At 39.0% G+C, this 18,233-nt stretch overlaps 2 protein-coding genes across 6 annotated transcripts in view; one reads left to right on the forward strand and one right to left on the reverse strand.

Annotated features, from left to right (window-relative positions):
* Nucleotides 1-2,883, forward strand: part of CPLANE1 (ciliogenesis and planar polarity effector complex subunit 1) — a 60,756-nt gene extending 57,873 nt beyond the window's left edge. The window contains exon 54 of the mRNA XM_053931984.1: nt 215-2,883. Coding sequence (XP_053787959.1) covers nt 215-355 — 141 coding nt within the window. The 3' untranslated portion in view covers nt 356-2,883. The remainder of the gene's footprint in view (nt 1-214) is intronic.
* Nucleotides 2,884-10,097: 7,214 nt separating this feature from the next.
* NIPBL (NIPBL cohesin loading factor) overlaps nt 10,098-18,233 on the reverse strand; it is a 151,373-nt gene continuing 143,237 nt past the window's right edge. For 4 of the 5 annotated variants that reach the window (XM_053932643.1, XM_053932646.1, XM_053932641.1 and 1 more), the window contains 6 exons: nt 17,072-17,272; nt 16,526-16,672; nt 14,660-14,955; nt 14,195-14,369; nt 13,448-13,633; nt 10,098-12,882 (listed from right to left, as the gene is read on the reverse strand). In XM_053932643.1, the coding sequence (XP_053788618.1) occupies nt 12,517-12,882; nt 13,448-13,633; nt 14,195-14,369; nt 14,660-14,955; nt 16,526-16,672; nt 17,072-17,272 (1,371 nt within the window). In that variant the 3' untranslated portion in view covers nt 10,098-12,516. Of the gene's footprint in view, nt 12,883-13,406; nt 13,634-14,194; nt 14,370-14,659; nt 14,956-16,525; nt 16,673-17,071; nt 17,273-18,233 lie in introns of all 5 variants that reach the window. The other variant, XM_053932642.1, reaches the window with a different exon arrangement.

Consider the following 18,233-nt stretch of genomic DNA (forward strand, 5'->3'; position numbering starts at 1 on the left):
GCCTTGAAATGGAATGTTTTTTTTAATAACTGTAGAGACACATTGCCTGCCCAGGCAACAGACACTAGTGGGAGGGCATTAATAGGAAAAGAGATTCCATTTGTTGCAGAATAATCAGACCCGTAACTGGATTTGGACATGTTTTAAAAGAGTGGGATCATTTCTGCTGTCCACGAATGAAGCACAATGATCAGTTCATCTCTTTCCCCAACAGGCCTCTGCAGTGCACAGCATGAGTTTCTCTCCTCTTGGCAGTATCGACACTGACAGTGTTTCTGAAAGCACAGGGAGCATCCTCAGCAAGCTGGACTGGAATGCAGTTGAGGCTATGATAGCAGATGTGGAGGACAAATGAATAGTTCTCAGCCACTGTGCTCTTCCAAATAGTTGCTGGTGTTTGGGTTTTGTTTTTTAAAATTAGTAATTGTTCTACTTAAAATTGAGGCCTGTATTAGTTCCCTTCTTAGGCAGCATGGAAACTCTCACTGTTTCCAGCCTTGCGTAGATAAATTCCTTAAAATGTACTTTTCCTTCCATACGTGATGCGGTCCTTTTGCTCTGGATGGTCTTCTCAGGCTAGCCCACACCCTTCAGGATCGCACCAGGAGCGGCCGCCCCCAAATCTCTTCTGAGATTTCTCTGGGTGGCGGTGTGCACAGGGGTCCACAGCCCTCTGTGGCAACAGTGGGTTCTAGGCAAAGAGGCAGAAAAGGTCCTGCACCGAGGATTGAGACAAAGGAGGCGAGAGGGGCCACTTGTTTGGGTTCCAAGAGATTTTATTCTCCAGGAGGATCCAGGGCAAGTACTTACTGGGATAAAAACAATATTGCTGTTCCTCCATCTGCAGGATGCTGCTGTTCAGAGCTCCTCCAGCACCCCCCAGCGGTTTGTAGAAAATTTTCCCCTGTGCTCAGTGACCATCAAGTAGTTGAGATGTCTGAACAAATGCAGCTATGGTGACTTTTTCCCAACAGCTGTAGTTTTTATTTTGTAGTGAAGAAATATTAATTTTTCATGGAAGTCAAAGGTGTATTAATTCCCAGGGGTTAATTACTGTCATCCCAAACTGTAATAGTTAAAAACCCTAAAAATGTCATGTTTCCAAGTGAAGCTGCATCTTGGCAAACATAAAAAAATAAGATTCAGAGGGAGACTGTTACAGGATTACACACATGCTGGGATAGAACTGACAGTTCCTGTAGGCTCAGAGGTCCAGACTAGCCATGTTTTTTTTTTTAGCAATCCTCAAAATCTGCATCAGCTTTTCTCACAGGATTGACCAGAGTGTGAAACTCAGGACTGGGTTTGATCATCTTCAAATGAAAGGGGTCAGTGCCTTCAAAGAGCCAATCCAAGCATGAAACTGTGACTTTACCAAAGTGTAATACTGTGTTTCTTCAGAGTGGCAGCAAACAAATCATCAGGAAGCACTTTCTGTTCTGGGGTGGAAAAATACTGTGAAAAATATTGGTTTAGCCAAGTGTGGAAGTCTTGTTATGCCCACAGCCATCTGTAAGAAGGAAGAGAAAGCAGTCAGTCCATTTCATTTTAACAGTGGTAAAGAAAATACTTTCTTGATGTGCCTCCAGATCCACAGCATCACAAATCATTAATACAAAGGCAGGGAGGCAGTTTAAAGACCTCCCAGTTGGGATGTCAGCACTGAACTCACACTTTGCCTCAGCTGTGACAGCAGCAGAGCGTGGGCACGCAGAGCTGCTCCTGAGAGCCACAACAATGAGACAAAGTACTTGGGACACGTGAGAAGATCAGCAAGAGTGATTTCTTAACCAAGCTGCTTCCATGGGCTCACTTTTTTTTTTTTTTTGCAATTTCTCTTCTATGATGCCCCTTTTAGGACTGAAGAGGAGGAAACTGTTTAGAATGTCTTTTTTTGAGAGAAGCAGATAGTCATTTGAAATTAAAGAAATCTTGAAATAGACCTTAAAAAACCATTGAGGAGATCTGCTGTCATAGAAGTTACAAGGATCAAACAAATAAAAATCTGTTAAGTCATTGCAACCTCTTAGAAACAAATTTTAAAAAGCCCATTTTCTCTAATGTCCTAGTAAAGGCAGTTGAAATACAGCTGTATGTATTTACTAATCCAAACTGGTTTACAGTTTAATTGCCTTACTTGCTTCATTTTTCAGGGCTGAAGTTTCTCTTGAAAAGCTGAAAGAGAAGTTAATGCTTATGTTCAAATTTGAAGGCTTAAGATTTTCCTAAAGTACCAAATTGCAGAACTTGAAACTTTGGAAGAGGAAGACGTTGGTAAATTTTACTTCTTTATCCAGTCTGCCTCATTTTTGCCATCCCTTTGGGGTTTTTTCATAGTTTTTGGTGGTTTTGTGATCACAGCCTCTCACCTGTTCCAGTGACTCACCACCTTCAACAGAAAATATTTCTTCTCTATATCCAGCCTGAGTTGAACTTCTTTCAGTTTAAACCCATTGCCCCTTGTCCTACCACTACCTACCCTTGTAAAAAATCCTTCTCCAGTTTTCTTGTGAGGCCCCTGCTGGTACTGGAAGGAGTCTAAGGTCCCCCCAGAGCTTTCTCTTTTCCAGGCTGGACAATCCCAACTCTCTCAGACTGTCCTTGGAGCAGAGGTTCTCCATCCCTCTAGTCATCTTTATGGCCTCCTCTGGACAGCAGATCCCTGTCCCTCCTGTGCTGGGAGCCCAGGGCTGGATGCAGTGCTCCATGTGGGTCTCAGCAGAGCAGAGGGGCAGAATCCCCTCCCTGCCCTGCTGCCCATGGGGCTCTGGATGCAGCCCAGGACATGTTTTTCCAGGAGTTTCCTGGATTCCTAAAAATACTTAACATTCCCAAGCAAATGTCTGTTTACACTGTGCACAGAATAAATGTTTAGAAACATAACTTTGTTTAATTTAATTTTGGGTTAGTGGCTGGCATGGGAAATCTTCAAAGTAGTCGCTTTGAGAAAATAAAAAGTGAAGAATAATGGACACAAACAAAATCCTCATTGTTCAATTACAGTGTTTTCTGCTCAGTGTGTTTGTCAATGGTCTGGATGCTGGAGGTGAGTTCACCAGTAGCAAGTTTGCTGATGATCCAGACTGGAAGGTGCTGTGGATTCTTTTGAGGGACAAGAAGCCTTGCAGAGGGATCTAGGTAGATTGGAGCACTGAGCAATCTTAAATGGGGTGAAATTTGTCAAGTCTAAATGGTGGATTCTTCACCTGGGAAGGAGCAACACCAGGCACAGGAATAAAGTGGGAGAGGAGTGGCTCAGGGTGGGTCAGCAGTGCTGGGGCAGCCCCGAGGACAAACCCCATCCCAGAGCACTGAGCACTGCACAGCTGGCCCAGAGAGGGGATGGTCCCGCTGGGCTCAGCCTCGGGGCGCCCTCACCTGGGGCCTGCTGGGCCCTGCAGGTGGAGAAGGATGGCAAGGTCCTTGAAGATGTCCCAAGGAGGAAAACAAAGCTGGAACCTTCTGTGAAGAGCAGCTGAAGTATTTGGGCTTGTTCACTTTGGAGAAAAGGAGGCTGAGGTGTGACCTCACTGCTCTCCACAGCTTCATTGAGGAGGGGAAGGGCACAGGGAGATGCTGAGCTCTTCTCCCTGGCATCCAGGGACAGGATGCATGGGAATGGTTCAGAGCTGAAGCAGGAGAGGTTCAGACTGGATACTAAGAAGCATTTCCTTACTACTAGGAAATTGTGGTAAGAGTTGTGGGTGGTCACAGAGAAGAACAGGCATCCGGGAGAGGTGGTTGATGCCCCAAGTCTGTCAGTGTTCGAGAGGCATTTGGACAGTGCCATTAACAATAGGCTTTAACCTTTGCTCAGTCCTAAAATGTTCTTTGGATTAGCAAAAAGGTCTCTTGAAGTGGCATTTGGATTAGATTATTGCTTCCAACCATATCTATTCTATTCTATTCTATTCTATTCTATTCTATTCTATTCTATTCTATTCTATTCTATTCTATTCTATTCTATTCTATTCTATTCTATTCTATTCTATTCTATTCTATTCTATCCTATCCTATCCTATCCTATCCTATCCTATCCTATCCTATTCCGTTCCAAGTTCTCTACTGTGATTTTGAAATGCCAGCTTAATTTTGTTAACCAAGCAGTGAGAGAACAGTGCAGCACCTGCCAGTTAATGGCAAGATAACTGGGAAAAGTTACGAACTTTACACTGGGGGTCATTAACCCCAGCAGCTCCTTGGCATTTTTTTTCCACAGTCACTATGTAAGAAACATAATTTTAAACATTAAAATTCTATTTTCTTCCTTACACAGAAACATGTAAAAGTACAAATTCTCTCTTTTGAGTTTTAAACTTGCACATCTGTACACCTGCATGTGCATATTACCCACTAGATACAGGATGACCCAGAGGTTTCTCAGCTGTGTTTGAGTTGGTGACTCTCTCAGTCTTTAGCTGACACAGGAGTACTGCTCAAACAGGGTGACAGCTGGATGCCTTTTGTTGTCATTCCCTGCAGGACACTTTGACAGATGCTCCTCAGGCCTGGCAGCATAGCAGGACCCTGACAACCCCTGCTCCGCTGCATCTGGATGGTGCCATGCTGTAAGAGACAGTCCAAAGTTCCCCTCATTTTTACCCCACGATCATCACAAGGACAGAGACTAAGGTCCGGAAGACCCTGATAGGATTTCTGGCCTGGTTGAGGTGGATGCTTGCGAAGTGATTGTTTGCAGGTGTGCTTGCTGTGCTGCCACGGTACACTGCTTCGAGCAGGGACTGGCAAGGAGCAGCTTGCTCTGTACCCTTACACCTGCTTCACAATACCCCAACCCATGAGTTTCCCACCTCTTGGCCAGATACCACTCGCTTTAGAGAACTCTGGTGATCCCCCATGGAAGATCCCTCATCTCCCTCACGACTGCCGTCAAGGGCGGAGATTGAAGCCCCCCAACAAGGACTGAGACTGAGACCCTTAAAATTCTAACACAGGGGTGCTGGCCTGATTGAAGAGGGATGTCTGCCAAGTGTTGCCTGCAGATGTGTTTGCTGGACCAAGACAGGTTTCCCATGGGAAGCAGTCCCGAAACAATGGGTCCTGTTCAGTGCTGGGACTGATCTGTCCTGTTTGGAACTGGACTGTCTGTATTTGTTCTCAACGGACTTATTCTCCACTGTCATGTACCTGTTCCCTCGACATACCGTCCTGTTCCCCCCACCCCAGCAGAAGACTATAAAAGACCCCTGAGTTAACCACAGACTTTGAGATTCTCCCTGATGTGACAAGCTGGGTCTATTGGCTGGACCACGAGGATTCTGTCTCTCCATTGGTAGCTATTCTCCCCCACTCTTTTTCTCTCAGTCCTTTATCTCCTTTCTAATCCTTCTATCGCATTTGCTGTGGGCACTCAATAAAAGGCGCGTTTGTTTTGACTGATATTGAAAATCCCCTCTGTGTTGTTTTTGCACTCTGAGATCTGTAAAACGAACCACCACGACTCCCGCTTGCACCAGGGACCGTGACACTTGGCAACCGCCATTCAAAGCCATTGCCCGAGGCTGTTGCCATGGACACTTGCACGGAAATGTTGCTGGGGCTGGGTTCTGTGGCAACCATCCAGTGCCACAGCTTTTAGGGAATCTCATCCAAAGAGACCTGAACTTCCTTTAGCACTCTAGTAGCATGACTTTTCCATTCTGAATAAAAGACAGGGAAGTCTCATAGTTTAAGCACATGATAACTTTCTTTGGAAAGTTAACATATATAGAGGCTGTGTTCTGTATGTCATGCATTTTACATTTAAATATGTTTTGATCTTTGTTTAATATGGAGGTTTTTGTCTGAAAGCTATTAAATGTCAAAAGCAACTTATTTCAGGAAAAAACTTCCTGCAGGAAGTTTAAAAAAACAACAACAAAGCAAAAGTAGAAGTAAAACCAAAAGCAAAACTAAAAAAACTCCGCTAACCAAACCCCAAAAAGAGACATTGGAGACAACACCCAACACCACCTTAAACAACACAAATAAGTACAAGAATTAAAATAAGACGAAAAAGACAAAGCTACAAAAGTAAGAACATACTACTTCAACTATTTTGGTTCTTTAATATGAATCTTGATTATTAAGGGACTCAGGGAGTAATAAAGTCAATGGTACTTAACCACTGGCTGACATAAGAGCACCTCCAGCAGAAGCGTCTCTAATCCAGAGCTCTGGCTGAGATATTTAAACTTAGAGACTACTAAAAAGATGTCAAATTCTGTGAAAACATAGATTAAGATACACAGGGCTGTCATTTGTGTTTTCTCTTCAAAACCCCTGGCCAGTGAAGATAGAGAAATAGTTAGGTTTCAAGAAGAACGTGCAAGGAAAGACAAGCCACACTTACACCTTCTGAAGATGGAAGCAAGTATCTTCAGCTGTGGAATTTTAAGGATCCTACACAGGCTTCAAGAAGTTATGTGTAGTACTGGAATGTGTACACAAGATAAATCTGCACTACAATTTGTAAAATTTTGTAGGAAAAAGGAACAAAATTTCACTACTATCTGAACAAGAAATACAACCCTAAAACTTGCTTTTAAAATAATTTTGTCTGTTTGAGATAACACACAGGAGGTAAAGCACCAGAAGACAACCCTGAGCCTCACTTCAGAATTTTTCAAATACATTAATATAAGGGAAGGCCTTTTTCTTTTTCTGATATAGAAAGACACAACTAATAGATGTAAGGAAAGCTCAAAAAGTACTTAAATTTGAAAAGGGCCTGCTGAGAGTAATACATGCCTTGTAATTATGAGCACCCTCCTACATATATCTAGTATGACATTTGAAGAAGTGGCAGAGTGTGTTTCCCAGCCAAGACTTAAAAATCAAAGGTAGGAAAAATTTACACTAACCATGGAGTATCCTGTAATTGGGATCAGTTGTCCAAAGGAAAAAGCTCAGTGTATAGAAGCCTGAACATGACTGGATCTGCAAAGTTTGGTCTGGATGGCTCAAAAGCTGAGCACAGACTTAATAACATCTTCTGCAATTATTTCATGTGGATTTCAACACTAAGGGAAGGAAAGGGATCCTCTCTCTCTTGAGTGCAGTGTTGCTCTTGAGTGGAGCAACAGCAGTACTTTTGGACAGTGAATAAAAAGCCTTGATGAGGAGTGATCCAAATCACCCAGAACCTGGTATTACATGAATCGAATCCGTCTTGCAAGTTGTCAGTAGAGATGGAACTGCAGGGACTCATCGCACAGGTGATGTTCAAGACTGACCTTGAATCTGAACATCCACCTCCGCATGAGACTATGCAAAATAAAAAAGCTTTCATAAATAAGAAACAGATTTTCCCAAGTATTCATCACACTTTGCTTGTGCTCACAGAATACATTCAGTCTAAGCAGGAAACCCACTGAATCTCTCCCTCCACACACATATTTCTGGCTTTCAGGAATTTAAGTGTAGTGAAGGAGTATTTCTATACAATCATGAATGCTAACAAGATAACAAAACATGCAAAATAAGAGACTGAAAGACGACTTGCTCAAAGAAGACTTAAGTCTTCAGCCTGTGCTTGTGAAGTCAAAATGAAAAGCAAATGGCCCCCTGTATGGTTTCTCCAAAATAAATTACATCTAGTGGGAAAATGGGGCTGTTTCCAGCAAATTTTGTAGCCTTTTATAGTTAGGAAGAGAAATACAACTAAGGGATAGGTAAAACAAATTCAGAAGCCCTCTTGAGATAAGAGAAAGAAGGAAGTGCATTGAAAGTTAGCTGATGGACAAACAGTGTGGGGAGTCAGGTGCAGCCTCAGCAATGACCCACCCAACACAGCTCAGTGCTGGTGACTGCAGCTGCCGAGAGCACAGGCTGCATTGCAGGCACAGCTGCAGCACCCTGCTAATGACCAGTCCCCAGCAAAGTGGGGATGAAATCCGATAAATCACCTTTCCAGATTTTAGGAAGCAGGACCTTGTTTCAGAATAGAAATATGAGCCTTACAACACAGCCGCACAAAGAACAGTGATGGAGAAAAGCTCTTCTGAAGCCAAACCGGATTGCCCTAAAGAAGAAGCTGCTGAAGTAACAAGTGACATGGGTCACTCTGTGACAGACTCTGTAGATGGGACAGGCATCCATTGGTGATGTCCTGCTGTAACTGTGGTGCAACAACCTCCCCTGGGATGGTTGTCAAGGGCACAGCGCACACTTGGGCAGCCACCCTGCAGGTGTTGGTGGCCTGAGCCAGCTCAGTTCCTCGCTGGATAAAACCCTCCCCTGCCCTGCCCGTGCCCCTGAACCGGCCCGGAGGGCAAGGAGTGTCTGGAGGATATCTGACCTCACAGTCTGGGTAGCAGTGAGCAGTGCATGCAGCTGCACTGCCCCTAAATAACGCAGAAATTAGAAATTATGTAGTTATGTCTGATGGGGGAAACACAGACTGGCAAGAAGTCTCCCAGCATAATCCAAATATGCATTCCCTGATTGATTTACAGGTGCCCAGACATATTCTGAGCACTGTGAGCAGTGAAAAAGAGATCAACAAAGTGTGTGCTCATTCTAGGATTAAAAACTTACAAGTTTCATTTTGGAAGTGTCCAGACTGAACTCTTGAAACATTTATTTTAAATCAATGAAATATTAAAATATTATGAACTTATTTGTATATAACAATAACACTTTAATATTTAGTCAAGGAACCATGAGATCTAAAAACTTGCTAGTGACATTAAGAACTCACCCATTACAACTCAGAACTTCAATGATAAGATGACAAATTCTCTGAAGGACATGGAAACGGTCATATGATCATGGTGTGGCTCTTTGGTGAGTGGAGGAAATCTAGGATATAGGAATTGTGGCTTGCACTCCTGCTATGTGTAGGGCATGAGATCTCGGGAGTGCTGGGACATAGGAAAGCACAGAAAGGGTGTTTGTTGGAATTCAGTGTCACTAAGATCTGCCTGGGGCTTGGAGTCAAAGCAAAGGATCAGCTGAACTTATCCATTTGTTTCCCTGGAATATCATTAACACATGCATTTGGCAGAATATCCTGCTGTTAACTAGCACCAGATGAGCCAGACCTGATTAAAAAATTTTTTTCTGACATGAGCCACGAACACATTTAAGAACTAAAAATAGGGCTTCAAGGTATTTCATGTTAGAGCTACTGTTTAGCACAATTTAATTATTCCACAGTAACAATATTCTTACTAATGACACCACAACAGCAAAACAAAGGCTAAAGTTTGACTGAAATTTAAAAAAATTAAATATCTTTTTTTTTTTATGGCCACACCTCACTAATATACTTATGCTGAATATTTCCCATGCCTACTTTTGTACACGTTAGAGTTGCTAATATAAGCAATAAAGAACATCAAAATTACAAAAGAATGTTACTGAATCATTTAAAAAAATACTTATAATTACAGTTCTGTCAAAAACTATTGTGATCTTGAAAATATTCAAGGACTATTCTGAAATTTTACAGTATGAAGTGGAAGATTAATGATTTCATTCTTATTTAGATTGAGGAAGTATCTGTGTTTTTTTAAAAAGTACAATATGGCTCGTGTTAATTCTAAAAGCTTGATAATACCCCTTTGTTAGGTAAGTTACTGCAACAAGTTCCATGTATGGATCCTGTACTCAAAGAGAGAAAGCAGGAAGAATAAAAAATTCAATAATCTTATAGTTATATATGTAAAAATCTATAGCCATGCAGTGAAAAAATACTACAAGGGTATGTCAATACAAAGGAGTAAAACTGTGTCACTGGATCAATTACTGCACTGCAGCACTTAAAGAACAACCAAAACAAAACCAAACACTTTCTCATGTAGAGAAATTCTTATCCTGTGTGTGCTGCTGCTGATGTGGTTCATGTTGGTACAAGTGCAGCTGCTGCTCAGAGGTTGTGCCCTGCACTGATGCCACTGGTGTCAAGACTGGCACTGAGCCGATGCTGTAGAGAACCATCAGCCAGAGTCTCACACAGCAAACATGAGATTATTTCCCAAAACAGGGCACTGCTACCTTCTCCTTCCACAGCCGGTAACCAGGGTCCTTGTGATGGGCAAAACCACTAGGTATTACTCTGTGTACTTCGGGAGGGTAAAATTCAACTCTTTAACTAGTAAGAATCATATTCAATTTATTTAATAATCTATAATCAACTTTGTAACTGTAAATTATGTAACAACCATCACATCCCATCAAGGAGCATGTATGCCACTGGCATAACATACAATATAGTAATGGTCTAAATCCTCTCAACTAAGACAACTTTAGACTTCAAGTTTATACTGTTTAATTATAACTTCTTTCTGATAATTTTATTCCAATAAATACCAAGCAAACTGAAATAACCCCCATCTTTACTACTGGAAAAGCCACATGAAATGAACAAGGAAATATTTGTATTACCTATTAAAAATAAGATGCTTTAATATAATTGCATTAGAAATGAGTAATAGCCAACTTAATTTTAAACTGCAACTTTATGAAATCCTTGGGTTTACCACTTGGGAGTTTCTTGGTGAAGTATTTTCAACTCTGCTTATCAGTAATATCTGACATGTCATATAACCCCTCTAGTCTCCAAGTATGAGTTTGCCAGTATAAAGGCTGCACTTGGCCCTGAAATATATGGTCTTTCATTGTTTGCTACAAAAATGTCCTGTTTCCAGAGCTGCAGAGGACTGACTCCTGCTTCTCCTACTTCTCCCTCCTTTAACAATACTGATCTTAGCCCAAGAGGTGGTTTTTTGTATGGTGAAGAGACCACTATCAACACTATCAAACAAAGAGGTGCTAAATAATTTCTGTTCAGAAAAATTCCAGTGGTGAAACAACAAAGAGGCATTCCCCAACAATTTACTAACTGTATTCTGAGGAGTTATTAATAATTTGTTTAATGGGTTGTTTGGGTTTTTAACATATCAATATTTTGAAATACTGTTTTTATTCCTTACAAATTGAATAATGTATTAGAATTCTGCAAGTTAGTTTCATAAAAACAGCCCTCTATCATATATTAAATTCTTAAAAGAAACAAAACATAATAGAAAAACAACTATGTTGAGGAACACCTGTTTTTGATAAATAATTTGAAAAGACACCAGGGTTTAATATACTCCTAAAAGTTTAGCTGTTTTTTAGATTTTTTTTCCTGTTTGCAAATATGCTGCTTTTCTTGCTCTCTAGGAAGACAAACTAATGCTTATGAAAGGTTGTGGCAAGGCAGTTGAAGCAAATATTTTTGTAAGATTTCTATAGCATTTTTTCAATTTACAAAAAATGAAAACATCTTTCAATTAGTAAAAAAATTAGTCTAATATACAAACATTTTCTTTAAAAATTCATCTGTGAAGGAATGTAGTGTAATTGCCCAGACTCATACCCATTGACTCCTCTGACACTGGTGGCTTGCTCCTCTTGACACAAGCCTTTCTATATTAACCCAGAGAAATGTGTACATGGCCAGTTGGCCCAAGCAGAAGAATCATTCAGCCTTCCCCAAATTTGAACTATCATAAATTATCACTTGGACAGCATTAGAAATAAATTGAAGCATACAAGGAATAAACTATAGTTTCTTTTTATATCAAAATGTACTCTTTAAAATGTGTTTGGCACAGTGCTAAATCATATAGTTAATACTAAATATTGCAGGATACAATAAAAACCTGGAGTTAACTTGTGTTTACACCCTTCTAGGGATAAAAAATAAAAAGATACCAATTATTCAGAAGTCAGTCTATACAAACTGTATAAACAATATTTTATGTCTTGTTTTGAAAACCACTGATATAGTAAATTTTACATAAAAGACTGCAAAATAATATAAATGGATTTAAACAGATCTTTACAATAAGAAATTCAAATGGAAACAGACAAGTAACAAAGAGAAGTAAAAAAATTTATTGCAGTATTTGTTCCACCAGATTTGCTGGGGATCCCTTTTCTTGTATTATTTCAGGGTGACCTAATACATCAAAATCTACATTTACAAAAACTCCTCCTGCAGATAGGTCATAGATACTGCATGCTTTTTTTTCTTTTTTTTTTTTTTTTTTTTTTTTTTTTTTTTTTCTTTTTCGTCAACAGAATAAATTATATATCCAGGAGATTCTGCCAGTTTACAGCCTGGAAAAACAATGCTTTCCTGGAAACTGGGCTAAGCTAAAGAAAGCCATCCGCTGCTAGGTTAAACTCCAAGAACACTTTATTAAGAACATTAACAGACTAATTTCCAACATTCACTTGTTTATTTTTTTTAAACAGAAAGGTTTTTTTTTCAAGATATAAACAATTTTTTGTTAAACTATAATACAGTGGGAGTAAAAATGAACTGAGAAGTTTCTGCTGCACAACAGCGAAGGAAGCTCCCACAAAAATGTTTACCAAACATCTCCTTCTTTTTTCCCCGCGTCCCAGGTTCCATTCTTACTCTTCATTTAACTGATTTTTTTTTTTTTTTGCCATAAAGTTGATATTTCAAGTTTTTCTGTTATTTCAATTCCTGTAAATTTGGCTGCATGTACAAATTCATTAGCTGGAAGTTCCATCCTTGGCGGCATACAGCGATCGTAAAGTCTGCACAACTTTATTAGTCAGCTTATTAGCACTCGTTAGAGCAATTTTTTTGTAAATAATGTCTGACTCTTTAATAGTGTCTACCCAAGGCACCAGTTTGCGGCCATCACGGCGCTTAGCCTCAGTCCAGGAGCCACTGTAGGAGCCTGCCATCCACTGAACACTGAAGCCATTGCTGGTTTTCTGTACTACTCTTGCAATTTGTGGTCGGTCTTTGTACTTTGGACAGCAAATAGCGATGACATCCATGACATCAACACTTTCATTCATCTGTGCTGCCAACTCCGTAGAGTCTGAATTTCGTTTTGACCTTCTCAATGACTAAAACATTGGGGGGAAAAAAGACCAAGTGTTACACAAAAGAACTTTAGTGAAATTATTGCTTTTATTGCTTTTAATCCCTTGACGCCGGGAGTTGGGATTCCCCGGCACACATTCCATTGCCGGCAATGAGACGCACCGCGACCGCCAGCGCCAAGGGGTTAACATATCCTTGTAAAACCACATACTCTTAATTTGTACCCGTGTCTTTATCTCTTATTGATATATAAAATTATATATACACATGAATCATAAAGCTACATAAAAACTTGGCAACAATAAAAAGGATAACACACAGTACATTCCAAAGGAAAATTAATAACTTTTTATATGGGATAAATCTCATTTTCTAGTTTGGTTTTTTTTTATTGTCTTTTCTGTTAAACTTTCTACAAAAGTTGTATAAACGGTTAAGTAGAGAATCTCTATCTACAAAATGCTTTTTTTTTTCATGTGGATTACATTACTTGGTGTACATTTAATATAATAAACTGACATTTATAAGCACATAAAAATCATTTTACGTAATACGCTGCGAAATACGTTGACTCCTCCTCCGCCTCACCCCTGAAGTGCCTCCTCCTCTATCCTCCCCATCACTTTCATCGTCCTCTGTCTCAGCTGCATTGTTTTTAGGGCTGCCTCCTCCAAGCAGCGAGGTAATTGCTTTGTTCCGAGCATTTGTGCTAGCTGACACCTCTCCATCTTCTTCCTCTTCATCAGGATCCAAATGTTCCATAAGGAGCTTGAACTATTAAAACAAAGAGGATCAGTTCACTTTGTTGGACATTTATATCATGTAACATTATGTTAGAAACAAGTAGCAAAATAAAGAAACAGGGTAAAACAAACAGCAGACAACTTGAAAAGCTCATGTTGTGCTCTACAAACTTAACTTTCTGATTTTTTTTTGGGTAGATATACAAAAGCTTTCTTCCTGTGTTTTCCAAATGGCAAGTTTTCTCTAACTGTTATTAGTGCAGGGTGAGGGACAGCTAATAAATCACATTGAGTTTCTGTTCCCATGATGGAAAGAGTCAGGAATAAAGTGAAAAAGTAACATGGGAGAGGTATACACCATGGATATCAAAAACTGGAAAATACTCCATTAAGATGAATATCCTTAAGCTGAAATTAAATATCATTGAGTTTAAACTTATTAGAAATCTTTGAAATACAGTCCTGTTAAACATCCTGAAAGGAAGATCCACACATCACATAAGATAACCAGGAACTTAACATTTTGAAATGTACTTTCAAGTTTATACTGTATTAAAAGATTACAGACTTTCTGCAAAGCAACTTTACTTACATCTAAGTACTGTTTTACTATACTCCTCTTCACATCTTCTGTGATCTTGGAATTAGCCATATCACTTCGTAGAAAATCCAAAGTTTGTTTTGGATGGAAATGCACTCCTGTCTTCCTGTTTATAGCTTTATCATAAACTTTTGCAGATTCAGATGGAGAATATTTTTGAATTTTACTGTTTAAAGAAAACAAAAGAAAATACCTTTAAAGGAAAATCCAGAGTAATTTGAGCAAAAAACTTTTAAAGCCTCCAATATAAATATTTCTCTCTGAATCATTCCATATACAATAGATAGCCTGGTAAGAAATCAAATAATTGATTTTTTTTAAGCCAAAGTTCAACTTAATAGTTTTTTTTTTTCTCTGTTACATAAATGTATTGCTTAAACAGGCAGTTACAATCAACTTAAACAAATGGAAAAATATCACTGCATAGCAAGTGTCCTATTATCTAAATAGCCTTACCTATCAGAGAATCCACAGAGGTTCTTTAGATGCTGTTTCAGCATCAGAAGTAATAATATGCCCTGGGAGACATTAGCAAATTCAATTAAAGGAGCTGAATTTTCAGGTAAACACTTCATCACTGCATTTATATCATTTTCTTCATCAGAATCTGAATCAGAGTCCACCCGTTTCCGTAACCTCCGAGGCTTAGAAGCTTCCTCCTCACTTTCACTCCCGCTACCACTGTTACTGTCACTCTCAGTCTCCTCATCTGATGAAGGCTTTCTTTCCTTTTTTTTGTCTTTCACCATAGACTGCAAGACAGAGAAGTTAAAACACATTTCAAAATTAGGATAAGTAATATCATGTATGCTCCTAAAATAATCTGTCCAAAATCATTACTACCTTAAATTAAAGAGAATTTGCTGAACAATTAATTTTAATATTAAATATTAATTTATAACTTGATAGTCTTAAAATTATTTATGGCAAAAATATACTGAAAAATGTATCCAACACCCAGATTTTCTTGCAAGGTGCATACAGAAGGAACTGAAGCAACAAGCACTCCCCTGCTATGTTATCATTAAATGACTCCTGAAGTTCATTAGCAGTGACAGCAAAATACAGTAGAAGACCAAACACAATAAATCAGGAAGAAAATTCTGTTTTTCTTTCACCTAAATATAATTTCTGTGTCTCATGGAGATTTCCATATGTACTTTGGTGTCCAAGACGGTTTTAAATCCTTGTCTCAAAATTCTATGACACTAATTACACTGCTGACCAAAGTCATCATATTAATAATGAATAAATAATGACTAAAAATAATCAGCTGTCCCATGCCTGACAGTGTTCAAGGCCAGGCTGGGTGGGGCTCTGAGCAATCTGGTCTAGTGGAAGGTGTCCCTGCCCATAACAGAGGGTTGGAACAAAGTGATCTTTAAAGTCCCTTCCAACCCTAGCCCTCTTATGATTCTATAATTAGTTCTATGATTACTTCTAGATCTACAGAATTTCACATATGCATTATTACTGCACATAGTATGATTTTTCAGGACACAGACCTATGCAGGATCTCATCCTTTTGGAGCTAGGTGCTACACAGTACTTCTCAACCTGAAGAACGTATTGTCTCCTTCTAGCAGATCAGCTTTGGTAGGGTGAGAGTTTAAAGCACAGTACATTCATTTCAAGCTGTGAACTTTCAGGCATTAACTCTGACTTGTGTTTATTAGTCAAACTGGACATTCTAGAAACTGCTTCCTGACAATTTGCACCTTCTACTGTAACAGCTGTTCAGGAAAGGAAGACACTGAAGTCTTTAAGAAGCAGAGGCCTCTCACAGGCTTGTGTGTTGCCATAACAACAGGTACTCTATCATGATTCAGGTTCTTACCGCTGACTTAAGAAATACTGCCCACTCCTCTCTTGCAATAAACAATGTATTTTAAATCTCTCAGGCAACAAATGCAACTGCCATCAGCTACTTGACAACAAAATAAACTGCCAACTGGATTTCATTATTAAAATTTTACAAATAACCACAACAAACTACTATTCCACGATGATTGTGGGTTCATGTGTTTTCAGATGCATACAATTAAGTGTTAATCAGACATATTTGGAAATTATACAGATTTGATCTCAAAATTCATTCTTTTTTAATAATATAAGCAGCAATGTAAGTAGACTTTTTGACTACTGTCTAGCAGATAAAGGTCAGAACAGACAGTGTTACTTGGTTTTTTACTATTGTTTACATGCCAAGTAATGCAACTGGTTCACACAATAATAATAGTACTGCATTTACTGAAAATTTGACCATTATAGAGAAGCTTATGTTTCCACCACCATAATATACTAAAATATAAATGCACATACCTCTTTAAATGACTGTAGTAGGTTGCTACCAGAAACTGATAGTGTAATGTCTATATGATGCATTATAAACAGTGGCTCTTCCTGTGTTTGGTAAGGAAAACAGGCTAGATTGTCTGCTATGTACAAAAGCATATTCACCTCTGTTTTCTGGAAGTTAAAGAAAAAATTACACATAAATACATGTAGAAATATCCTGGATTCATATACTTCTGCAATGTTCCTAAGAATCTAGAGCAAAAAACATGACCACAATTTTTATTCTATATAACCCCCAAAAGCACTGTAAACAACATCTATACATGCAAAATTTAGTCATACCTGAAGATATATTATTTCTGATCAGTCCAAACTGAGTATAAAAAGGTACAGAGTGATGTAACATGCATTCTATTACACAGATAAATACCTTATATTAGAAAGTAAAAAATGTACATTGGGGACAAAGCTATCAATAATTATGTCATTAAAATACATCCTAAAAGGGGAAATTAAGCCTGTAATGCTGCATTTTAACTTCTTTTTAAGTGAAGGAAATGTGGTGCTTACTGCGGTATCATCAAAGAGGTTGAGTAAAGAAATTAGAAAGGCTCGTCTGTGCTGACGGTTCCCTCGAATCATGGAGTAGAGGTGTGAACACAGTGCACTGGATGATTCATCGTGTCTAAAACCTCTCACAGGATCTTTTGGGCAGGTATTAATTGCTTGCTGTACTTGGTAAGACATCTTCATACCAGCCACTGCTTTCATCTGAAATGGAAATATATTTATTTTTATTCAAAACATTGCTTCCAAAGCAGAACAACTGAATCCTTTTAAAGGCATGCTCATCTGAAATTTCAATTAAAAACATGCACTGAGGCAATACTACCTTTTGAGATGGTAAAGAGATTTGAGCTGTCAAACAGTCTTTGTGGCAGAGATTAGAACGTCTTGTGAACCACTTTGACTGTAAATTCTGCTATGAACATACAGCTAATCTGTTTACCAACTACAGCCAGGTATTTAATTTAAACAATTTTCAAGAACACTGAATTGTTTTTATACATAAACAGAATATTCTACCACATGTATATGCTTGGTATCCCCTGTAGCGAAACCAATAACTGAATCTATATGAGTACAATAGGACTAACAAGTAGAAAATAAGTGTTTGGTTTTTTTTTTCATATATCCAATAATTTCCAGTTGATTTTACTCACTTCAATGGTCCTGCTCTACTTTCAGAACAAACTGATTCTCTAGTTAGGCTGCATAGCCAACTGTCCTCATACTACCTCTGCTATTGTTCAGCAAAGTTGTCTGTGTGTCTATACACTGTCTTTAATCCTAGCTGCCTAATACAGCAAATTTCAACTGCTAGCCTTCACTTAATGGATGAGTTATCTGCTTGGATGCCATCAACAGTGCAATGCTCCAAATGCACTGGAATACAAAGAAGGACATGTGAGAACTCCTACAACATAGTACACACACAGAATCTAGATTGGGGTCTTCCAAAATAAGGAAATGCTGCAGCTTAATTTCAGATCTTAAGCACAGCTGGCACTATGCCACAATTCCACATCCTTACATAGCCCTTAGTTTTTCCTTTCAGCAAGATTCATCAGAGGTAAACAGCTTCCTATGCTGCTTCTGCGTAGTTTACAATTTATAAAGCCTTAGTGCCTTGCACACTCTAATATATATATTCTAAGGACTTCTATTGACT

The sequence above is a fragment of the Vidua chalybeata genome, chromosome Z (assembly GCF_026979565.1).
Source record: "Vidua chalybeata isolate OUT-0048 chromosome Z, bVidCha1 merged haplotype, whole genome shotgun sequence".
NCBI lineage: Eukaryota > Metazoa > Chordata > Aves > Passeriformes > Viduidae > Vidua > Vidua chalybeata.